Source organism: Temnothorax nylanderi, unplaced genomic scaffold (genome assembly GCF_030848795.1).
Source record: "Temnothorax nylanderi isolate EJ_2023f unplaced genomic scaffold, tnyl_v1.0 TNYL_tig0039_pilon, whole genome shotgun sequence".
Taxonomy (NCBI): Eukaryota; Metazoa; Arthropoda; class Insecta; order Hymenoptera; family Formicidae; genus Temnothorax; species Temnothorax nylanderi.
In genome coordinates this window covers 1,427,859-1,439,470 of record NW_027249101.1, presented here as the reverse complement: position 1 = coordinate 1,439,470, position 11,612 = coordinate 1,427,859, and the positions used below count along the sequence as shown (strand labels likewise).

The following is an 11,612-nucleotide window of genomic DNA, read 5'->3' as shown; positions in this document are numbered from 1 at the left end:
ATGCATATTCTGTAGCTATCTCGAGGGCTTGTCAAAAACCTATAATAAAGTATTTTTATCGTTAAGACTTTTGGAATTATGATGCTTGAAAGTTCTAGTGATTTTTACATCCCGGTGGAAATCTCCCTATGGGTAGTTATTAAAACTCCCCATTTTAGATAGGTATATACCCCTCTAAATGAGTATCTCTTCATACTGCACTAGTCGCTGATTTCCGTATGTCTCGTTAGTATCTACCCTTTCAATTCCCTTTTAGTATCTCCCATGAGCATCTCTCTATGAATTTTGCGTCTTTCCTTTTCCCATATATTGGATATATAAGAATGTTTGTACTGCCTAGGAGTCTCTTCATTAAGATGTGTACAAACAGTGTGTGTGGTGTGTGTGTGTGTGTGTGTGTGTGTGGTGTGTGTGTGTGTGTGTGAGAAAGAGAAAGAGAGAGAGAGATATATATATATATATGAGCAATGAAATAATTAGGAAAAAACCTATTAATAAATTCATAATAGCTTCTACAGTTATATTTTGCATACACTTTATTAAAATTTGTATTAATACATGTGTTGTACATTAATATAAATAATGTGTTAAATAATAATGCATAACATGATTGATATATATGCATAACATAATTGAATAATACTACAAGATAATAATATAAAAGAAATACAAAATAATACGTACCAAAATATAATACATACGTAAATATACGAATAAATTTATTATAGGGTGCAGTAATATACTTAGAACAAGAAATTATAGATTAATAAGTTAATAGATTATAGATTAATAGGTGAAAAAAGTTTAATATACAAGCAAATTCTCATCAATCACTTAATCTTTTTCATAACGATTAGGAAAATCATAACATAAGTACGGTTGCCTACAGTCATTAAAATGGATTTAGCATGTATATCATTAGCATTATATAGTTTGTACTCGCCATACGGAAGTGGGGAACATACTTTGATATGTAACGCTTTAGCGCCATATTGGTGGGCAACAATTACGTCATTGTGCTCAATGTTTAAGTTACAAGTTAAAATAAAAACAGATTTTTGATGAGTATGTTTATCAGTCAGCATCACAATTCTTTTAATAATTGCATATTTTCCGCTAATAAGTCTAACAACAGAATCGTTTGACTTTGCACCCTGCCTTGCATAGCATTAGCGTGGTACTTGATACTATCTTTGATCATTCTTTCATATGTGGTATTTATTGGTTCATACTCGGAATCTCGAAATGCTTGACGCTCTTCATCTGATAATGGCACATACTTGTGTGCTCCGAAGACAGTGATTGAATTAACTTTGTAAGCTTCTTTTACAGTTCGGTAACACATCAAATCCGAACAGTAAGAAAGCACATCTTTTTTGACATTATATGACTGTATAATGTTTGGTAGTATTCTGCACATTGAATATTTTTCAGCAATTTGGCTTGCTGTTCCTCTTACTCCTTTTATGAGTTTCATCAAGCAACCGTTTCCGGTTTCGAAGGAAAATGCAGAGTAACACCACCATGGTCCCATTAATTTTACCATTTTCCCATGTGCAGAAGCAAATGAGTATTAAAATGCATGAGTGATGATCCATACAATTTCATCAATTCGAGAACATATTCAACAAGAAACCAAGTTGCCTTCTGTAAGTCATCATTGCTAATATTTTCACTCAACAAAATATAGGATGCTGATACTAATAAACAATGATGCTTTAAGTACCGCATAGGAAGTATATCAATTAAGCATGGTAAACTGTAATATAGTAACCAAGACCGCCATTCATTCGCTTTCCAATGAACACGATCAGTAATACTTCTTGGTCGCCTGGATATTGATGAAGGGGGACATATATTAAGAAGTCTTTCGTCAACTATGGCCTCTTTATCTTTTAAAGAAAATGATTGACTAGCAGGTGATTCAAACCATAAAAAGTCATAGTCTTGACAACACCAAGTAATACTCCATGCATGTAGTCAATTGCAAATCCGTAAACCAAATTAAAATAACTAAGAATCCAAAAAGCATTTTTTCCTTTTATTCCTTTGTAATCATTCACACCTCCTGGACGTAGTTTTCCCTCTCTTCTTAAACTCTCTGCCAATTCCATTTCTTTTCTACATTCTTCGTCATTTCTATCAATAACTTGGAAAACTTTCTCTTCCTTGGAACACGATCTATTCCATTTACTGTGTAGGAGAGACTAAAGTCATCCATCATATAAACATCGTCATTCATAGGATATTTTGCATGCATTCCATCTTCTAATACAATTCCAGGATGATAACAATAACCACAACCAAAGTATCCGTTGAATTGCTTTATATTTTGTACAATCGGTTTTGCCTTAGAGTCCAAAACACCAGCAAATAATACAATTTTGCTGTTTATCAGTTCTCCCGATGGTGCTTTCCAGTCTAAGCCATCATTATACAAAACTTTTGCCTCTTTTACAAATGCAGAAAGGAAAAGTGGCATATCTGGCTCATTTCTACCGAACCAAAGACCTGCCAACATGGAGTTATTTTGATCAAAACGACAAGAAGGAGGAAGCTCATTTATGCGAAAATGGATGGGCCACAAAGTATTTTTACTTCCAGAAAATATAACCGCTCCATCTGTTGAAAACGATAAGCTCAAACTAAAACGGCTTGAAAGCGTGCCATTATCAATTAGTTCTTTATACATTAATCCATCAAAAATGTCACTAATGACAGAGTCGTCTTTATCCCGATTCCATCTATATTGAATAAGTTCCAAAATTTCATTCGTGTTTTCAAGAAAAAAATAAGTTGATGTTTGACAGGCAATGTTACAAAGAAGTGACCGTCATTCATATTTTTGGTGCTACTTTTTCTATTACAAACAGGACATTGCAAAAGATTAGTTTTTTTCTTTTCACTTTTTAGTATTTCTTTAATATAGCAATTACAATCGGGACAATAGAAATGAAAAGAGTAGTTAATGCTCCCAAATACCTGCCGAAACATATACTTTGTAGTTGGGATAAATTCATTATTCAGCAAACAATTTACAAGTTTGCATAAGTCCTCTGTGGCTGTAGCTGTTAAGCTGTGTCGAAAAGAAAAGTTCCAAATAAGCAACATAATCTCGAACTTGGTTCTTCTTGCATTTAAGAAAATTTCTTCTTCAAGATGCAGAAATTTCTGTCCTCCAATAATGAATTTCATCTTATTATCAATTAAGTTATCTGGATTATCAAAAGCACCACTGCTGTGTCCTTCGCTGTGTTCACTTGAATCATCAATGCTCAGAAATGTAGCACTAGAGTCACTCTGAAATAAAAAGAATCAAAAACGAATAAAAAAAACGTGAATATCAATTAAATCAATTTATCAAGTCTGCAGTTTTTTAGATTTAACAAAAAACAATATTTAAATATGTTATACCTGCTCAAAGAATTAAAAATTTTTATTGTATATTACAATAAATTTATTTTCATTATGTATTAATAAATAAAGTAATTAAAATAACTATATACAGAATATGTCCAATGTTAAATCAATCACCCCCAAAACATTTTTATTTTTTATTATTTATATAAGCAATCATTGCCACCATCTGATGGCCTCCTTCAAGCCATGCAATTTATGTCTGAACCATTTTGCTGTACAATCAAAAATAAAAAGTTTTTAGGGGTAATCGATTAAAATTAGACACTCTGTATATATATACATATAAGATAAGATAAAGTATAGTCACACAAGTTAATTAAACAAATACTTTTTATTTACTCAAAGATCTGGAACTATTCATTAAAAATATCTCATTAACACATAACATTGATACGTACCTCATCACTGACAGAGTCACTGCACAAGGATGAAAAGTTGAAACTGTGTCCATTTCATCACTTGTACTACAGACAGTATTAAAACTGCTGTTAGGATCCAAGTTACACTAAAACAGAATAATTTTAGTACATTATGATATATCACAACTTAGGGCCTGCGCACAATAGGACAAATATTAAATATTAAATATTAAATATTAAATTTTACACAAGAGAGAAAGAAAGAAAAGATCTTTTTTCTCTTTCTCTCGTGTATAAATTTAATATTTAATATTTAATATTTGTCCTATTGTGCGCAGGCCCTTACACTATATGATGAAATCAAGGAACAGATTTATGCAATGAATATAGACTTACTGTTGCAACCGTTGTTGAACATTCTCCATATAAATTATTATTCTTTAAAGCAGCTGTAAATTGCACCTGGTCACTTTTATTTTCCTGTAGTTGTACCTACAGGCTGTAGATTTTGGTGGCTTGGGGATAGGATCTTTTAACCATAAACGATACTGACGTCTAGATGCTTTGCTATTTCTTGTGGCATGATACTTGCAGATCTCACTTGGCATAAAAAATTAATATGCTCGTTATATGATCGCAGGCTGCGGTTTCATGCAATTAACAAATTTAAGACACAGATTAATTATTTGAGGTTAGCATGCTGTCAGTGATCTTTTTAACATTCAGTCTTTAATATTTAATGATATTTTTAATATTTTTATACATAATATTTATATACATATGTCACTTTATAAGTTTGTTTAATAAACTAGAAAGATTGCAGTCGAGCTAATTTCAATAGACAAATGTTGTTGATACACATGAATGTTACATATACACGTTCCACATGAAAATCACGTGCTCTATTGTAGTATATATTCTGCGAGAAATCTGCGCATAGACGGGCAGAGTGGGGAGAGCGTGACGCGTTACTATACGCTCAGAGGCCTCAGAGTCCGTTTTATGGTGGAGATCGGCGCGAAACGGACGAGTTTTCCTTCACGGTCTGCACGACTTCTCGCTGAACAGCGCAGCCACAGAAGGCGCGAAATGAGCGCCATACTTTCCATTATTATAAGGATTCCGACCGTTGTTTTACTTCTATCGCCATTACTTTCAATCGACTTTTGAACCGAGCCAGACAAAGCGCACGATAAGCAGCTATTGAGGTTAGAATATTAGAGGGACAGTGCACAAATAATTCAAGTACTTGGTAAGATATTCAGCTGAAAAATATACTGCTGTTTGTGAAAATTGCAACACAGTACACAGTTAATATTACACAGCAGTTAATATTATTATAATAATAATAGTACACAGTTAATATTATTATATCTTCATCATAATGTTGATTTTTTGTTCACAAACAGCAGTCTATTATTTTATATTTATTAAAAATATTCGCATATATTAAACTTGCATTTTATGGTAAAATTATAATATAATACATTATAACGAGTACAAACATCATATGTGTTTAACTAACCTCTTTCTAGTCTTCAGCAAGTAATATTTATTTCTACAGCTTAATGTATTAGTTAATTTATTATTAATTATTAATCAACTTTGGATTATATACAAAAATTGTTTATTCGTTATTTCTTGCACATTCTACGAAAACATTGATAATGTAAAAATTATAATATTTTCAAGTAATTAAAATGTTAATTAATTGAAAACATAATTTGTTCACATAAATAATGTTCTTAAAATATGCAAAAAAATAACAAATATATAATTTGCATATAATTTGAAGTCTAATTAGTTTAATATATGCGAAAATTTTGTATAAAAATATTTTTTAGCCAAAAATAATCATTTTCTTCTGTTCTTTGTCTTATAAGTGTGCTTAAAATAAAACATGAACGTAGAAGAAACGATGTGGGCCCGTGTGGAATACGAATTAGATAAGCAAAAAGCTGATGTTCCGCTATCTTTTTTTAAAGACTATGAAGTAGTGCTGAGTGAATTACAATCTTGTGTTACAAGATCAGAGTACAAAGTGTTTTGGAGTGTAAATCAAGAAGAGACCCCAAAAACAGTATTGAAAGAACAGGGACAATATTAGACATAGAAAAAATTGTGTGTGGTAAAAAGAAAGTGCCTCTCACTGGATATTATAAAGCCAAACTACTGCACTATGCAGGTGAGTTATACTAAATTCTTTAAGACTTTTTTGTACAATACAAAATGCTGTTTGTAATACATTTCTATTTTAGAATCTCTTAGTGACCTCACTGCTTTGTGCGAAAAACCGAAAGGGCGAAGACCTGTTCAACCTACAATGAAAACAGAGTGTAAAGAAAACAAAGTAAGATGAAGAAAATTGTATTTTTTTCAAATCTTTGTATTGATTTTTTGAAATAATAATGTTTTTCTAGAAGAAAATGACAGGCAAGAGCAAAAAGAACAACTGTATTGAAGAAGCAAGACAATATAATCTTCAAAGATTAAGTGATGATAAATGTAACCAAAACTTAGAAAAAAGGAAACTAAGGGATAAGGTACATTCATTTTGTTTTGTCATTTAAGAAGTAGAATAATTGTCTTGTTCAAAATTTCTTTTTGATAAAATTTTCTAATTTTTGTTAATAATTTATGATTACTTAATTCCTTTGCTTAAGTTAACCTTTTTATTTAACACTCATAGAAGTAAATGCTTCTTTTTATCTATTGCGTTTCCATAACAGGAGATTAAAGACAGCAAAGAGGCCAAACTTTCAAATACAGTTTGTTCTTTTCGAGAACTTTCGAAAGAAGATGATTTGATTTGTATGGATAATGCTTCAGAAGATGAGCATGAGGAGAAGATTATTAAGAAGCAAAAGACTGTAAGCAATAATATGGAACACATAATGCATTTTCAGGAAGAGCTCAAAGAATGGAAGCAAAAATATACAGAATTAGAAATGAAATACAAAGATCTCGAAGATCGATATTTCAAAATATTAGATCTAAATTTTAAATGGCAAGATAAGGAATTGTCACACCACTCATCGCATCGGTCTTCTCACAAGTCTGAATCGTCAAAGCACAAAAGTGCCAAGCACGATAGCTGTAAATATTTTGTTTTTTTTATAATATTTTCATATTTTGATTCTGTACCTTCTATATTTTATTGATAATATATAATTTCTTTTTGTTGTTATATGAAATTTTTTCATGTCTAAAACTGATTAGCTGTTTTTGTTTTTAGATAAATTCAAAGATTGTCTAAAAAAACATGATAATTCACATAAGTCTGACAATGAGCTTTCCTGTTCTAGTAAAATTCCAAACTATCAAAAAGTAAGTTTCACTCATTATTTATTATGCAATATAAACATTCTTATGATTAGTAAAAGTATAATTGTTTAAATTGTTTCAGGTTAAGACCGAATTACCTGATTGGCAAAATGATTTTGATGAAAGCAGCATAATTTTAAATGAAGATTTGTCTGTTGTATGTAGTGAAGAAATATTTTCATTAATATAATAATTTTTATAAATAAATATAGTACTATAACCTGAAGGATGACACTTGTGACAATTGAACTCAAATCTTTTGCTTACAGATCAACGACATTGATTCGAAAGTCACTGTGCTGCACATTGAGCAGCCGATTCCTCAAATACCGAAAGTGGACACTTCTCTAAGTAGCGCTTCAAAAAGTCAACTGAAAGATTCTGATCATGTAAATAATAACTTTATTTAAAAGAAGAATGTTGTTTTCTGGAAGAAATATTTATAATACTTTAAATCTTTGCAGGTATCATATGTAGTTGATGATATCGAGAAGGATGAGTTACATAACAAAAACAAAACTGAAATTCGACCACAATTAGAGGTGAATTATGATAAATTTAAAGAATTTAAAATGTACTACAAATTATCTAAAATATTTAAAATAATTAACGATAATTTTTTATTCTTTTATTCTTTACAGGGTGCTACCTCAAATAAAAATTATACTTTGGAAGGTCCCGCTTATAACATTGACCCTTCAAATGGAGTAAGTTAAACTTCTTAAAACTATTTACTAAATAACATCACGTCATCAAAAAATATAAAGTCATGTGTGTTATATAATCTCTGCCTTAATGCTGTATATGTATATGACTTCATGATGTAAGCCTATTATTTTTATTATTTCTATAGGTTTCTGTTGTGTCACAGGCACAGTTTGATCAAATAAATAAAGTTGAATTGGGATTGAAAGGAGATGGAAAATTTGTAAAAAAAATCGCCGACGTGCTATGGACCCGAGAAGAATTATCAAAAAGAAGCGCTTCTGGGAAGGCTTGCCCAAATAAAGCAAACTCTAAGGCACGAAAGGCTTGCTCGCCAGATAAGAAAAAATATCTGTCAGGTATTAATTTTCAGTACTAATTAAAATCAACTTATTTAATAAATAGGTATTTATTTTGATAAACATATGTTTTATTAAATTCTTTCTTCTTTCAGATCTTTTACAAAAAAGAATTTACTTGGAACAGAAAAATGCTTCTGTAAATCCGGCGGATTTACAAAAGCGTTTAAAACAATATTAATAAAATATTGTCTTCGAAAATTAAAACTGTACGTCAAACATTTGAGCTAAAGGATACATCATCCGATGAAGAAGATTAAATAATATACATGACCTATCATCCCTAAGACGCCCATAAGACGCGTTAACGACTGACCTCTGCCGCAAAGGACGGCTTCTGAAAAGTCCCGAGAGTCGAGAGCAAGTCGACCGAACTAGGATTTAGATCGTAATGAGAGGCGGTGGACGCGCGATAGTCGTCGACGAGACTCTCTTGAAAGAGAATCGTCGTCTTTTGCACGATATATTCGCCGTTAATCTTCTCTCTCCTTTCAAATCCCAATCAATTCCGGTAAAATAGACCGGTATATAAATATATCCGATTTATTTTATTCTCATTTTGACGCTATTGATGCTTAGAACGTTTATTTTATCGCCGAGTCATCTCGAAGAAATAGAAGGAGGGGGGCGGCATAATTTATCGCATTTTTTTTTCTTTTACCAGCAGACAGAAGCTGTCCAATCTCTCGTCTTCCCGAAGGTGAGGCAAAGTCGGGTTACAATGCAGAAATCGCTTTTGCAATCACGGCGAAAATACAGTTTTTATATCCGCTTAGTCTAGACGCAATTATACGTTAATTATAACAACTCTGCCGCGATCGCCCCCTCTTTCGACCCATATCGATTATAATTTACTCTATTACTTATTCTGCATAACGCGCACATTCGGCTAAATTTGATCGATGTAATTGTATACGCGTGAATTTTTTACATTCCTATTTTATTTGTAATAACGGGTATATATATATCGCAGAGGACTTTCTTTTTTTTTTTATATTCGGTTATCATGAAGTCTGCGGGATTCATTAGAGAAGCATGTCTTATAAGACGTATCATAACCTGGAATCGAGGCTAATCACGCTCTTATGCAATTTAACTTCGCCTCGCCGCCGCGATTATTTATCTTCCACCGTCTATTTACTCCGCCGAGGTCCGTACGTTTACGCCGACAACGTTCACTAATCGACAAACAGCCGCGAAAAAAAAGCACATGTGCGATCCGCCTGACGCGAAATAACTTGTACATGATTCTGATTTATATAAATATATAAATTTTATAAATATTTTGTTGATATTTTGTTTATCTAACTTGTCTCCAGTATTTTTTGTGCTCTAGGTATATGTATGAATAAATTTCTATAAATAGATTCCTATGGGTAGATTCCCATAGGTAGATTCCTATGGGTAGATTCTCATAGGTAGATTCCTATGGGTAGATTCCCATAGGTAGATTCCTATAGGTAGATTCCTATAGGTAGATTCCCATAGGTAGATTCCCTTAGGTAGATTCCCATAGGCAGATACTCATGGGTAGAAGTCCCAATTCTCCCCATGAGTATCTTCCCTTTTTTGCCTACCCATGAGAAGATTTCCACCAGGGATAAAATACAAAATATCTTGTAAAACATTAAGTTTTCGGTAATGTTACCTTAATACTTTTATGCACAGAATAATGAGACGAATCAATTGGTATGAAAAAAAGGCATAGTTCCTTTAAGAAAAAATATGTAATTTGCAACACGCATCTGCATACTTTTTCTTAAAAGCAACTATGTCTTTTTTTCATACCAAAGTATCCAGATGCGTGTTGCAAATTACATATTTTTTCTTAAAGGAATCGTCTTAAAGGATTCGTCTCATTATTCTGTGCATAAAAGTATTAAGGTAACATTACCGAAAACTTAATGTTTTACAAGATATTTTGTATTTTATGTCAAAATACTAGAACTTTCAAGCCTCATAATTCCAAAAGTTCTTAACGAAAAAATACTTTATTATAGTGTTTTGAAAAGCCCTCGAGATTAGCTACAAGAATATGCATTGAAAAATAGGGGTTTCCATTTAAGAAATTAAAGGTGTCGTTCACGTGAGCTTTAAACGACCGTCCAAGGTCAAACCAATGACACCATCTTATGTCCCCCTTCGAACCAAACAACTTTTGTCTAAAACATTTTTCTCTCCCGGGCTTGGTTTTCGAGATGTTCGACTGGATGGATTAAAATGGTCACCCCTGTATATATATATCCGATATTGGAGATCTGAACTTTGATATACGTCTCATAAAATGTCTCGTGTCAGCAGCTAATTTAGAACCATGCTGGATTAAAATCGTTGTATAGTACTATATTAAATTTATAAGATTTATCCTAAATATAGAAGGTTATCTAAAGTGAAAATATGACGTGTGTGTATAGTATCCAAAATGACAGCACCGAAAGGGGATCTCACGAATTATGGACTCAACCTACTCTGATCTCGAACGCTTCATTTATCATTCTACCTTCTACTCACAGAATAGCATTGGCCGCTCCAGTTCCAAGATATTGATCTATTATAGAGGATGCGTATATATACGCTCGATAACGGATCCGCGATATTATCATGCAGATATATGTGCAGGATTGTTCAAAACCTACCATTATTAAATAGATGTGTATTTTAACTGATTATTATTATTAATATGTTACTATTTCAGTATATTCGCAAAAAGATTATAACATGTTGTCGATGAAACCTTTGAAAATCTGCAGACTTATTTTCACTCATTACGCTGGAAGAAAGTTGCAACATTGATGCGAGATGTTAGGTGCAGCCGTTCGAGTAATAACAGCTGCGAGTAAAAATGCATTTAAAAAAAAAAGTAAAGTATACAATCAGCAGAAAGCGTGACTCACGTTTATTGGAGGGCACAGTATTTTAATAAACTTCGATTTCGCACAGTAAACGTATCGGCTTGGGCGTTATCCCGGTTTTTGTTGCGACTATAGTAAAAAAAAAAAAAAGAAAATGCACAATTGCACGTTGCAAAGCTAATTAAATTCACTCGTAATCGCTTTTTTCGAAACAAATTATACTAATCAAGAGGCTCTCGATTATGAGACCAACGCAGTGTTGGATATTATCTCGCGGGAGTAATTCCGTTAGCGTAAATTGAGCATCGTCATTGCGTAAGAAACCGTAGTAAATCACTCTCTATCTCACTCTCTATCAAATATAAAGCGGTGTAGCGCGAAGTCGAAGGACGGCGATCGATGATATATCAACTGTTCGATTTATTCTCGACAATAACGTAATAGTATAATAGTAATCTCAAATTTCTATGATATAATATAAATATAAATATATAACTTGAGTTTGGACAGTTATATATGAATCTCTCTCTATAAATTTTCATTCAAAACATTATTAACGTAACTGTTAAAAGTTGCGTTAAATATATATTATA

At 32.1% G+C, this 11,612-nt stretch overlaps 1 protein-coding gene and 1 long non-coding RNA gene across 3 annotated transcripts; one reads left to right on the top strand and one right to left on the bottom strand.

The window, feature by feature from the left end:
• Positions 1 to 2,311: 2,311 nt before the first annotated feature.
• LOC139771460 (uncharacterized) lies at positions 2,312 to 3,850 on the bottom strand. 2 transcript variants are annotated; one of them, XR_011717906.1, is made up of 3 exons: positions 3,819 to 3,850; positions 2,983 to 3,300; positions 2,312 to 2,744 (listed from the first exon to the last, which is right to left on the bottom strand). It is a non-coding gene; the product is annotated as an uncharacterized lncRNA (long non-coding RNA). The 2 variants fall into 2 exon arrangements; XR_011717907.1 differs by having other exon boundaries at positions 2,312 to 2,622.
• Positions 3,851 to 5,895: 2,045 nt separating this feature from the next.
• LOC139771342 (uncharacterized) lies at positions 5,896 to 8,348 on the top strand. The gene is made up of 11 exons (XM_071704044.1): positions 5,896 to 5,964; positions 6,038 to 6,129; positions 6,200 to 6,322; positions 6,509 to 6,875; positions 7,015 to 7,106; positions 7,186 to 7,260; positions 7,373 to 7,492; positions 7,568 to 7,645; positions 7,745 to 7,810; positions 7,957 to 8,167; positions 8,263 to 8,348. The coding sequence occupies exons 2-11, from the start codon at positions 6,103 to 6,105 to the stop codon at positions 8,346 to 8,348; spliced, it is 1,245 nt and encodes a 414-aa protein (XP_071560145.1). The 5' UTR covers positions 5,896 to 5,964; positions 6,038 to 6,102.
• Positions 8,349 to 11,612: the final 3,264 nt, after the last annotated feature.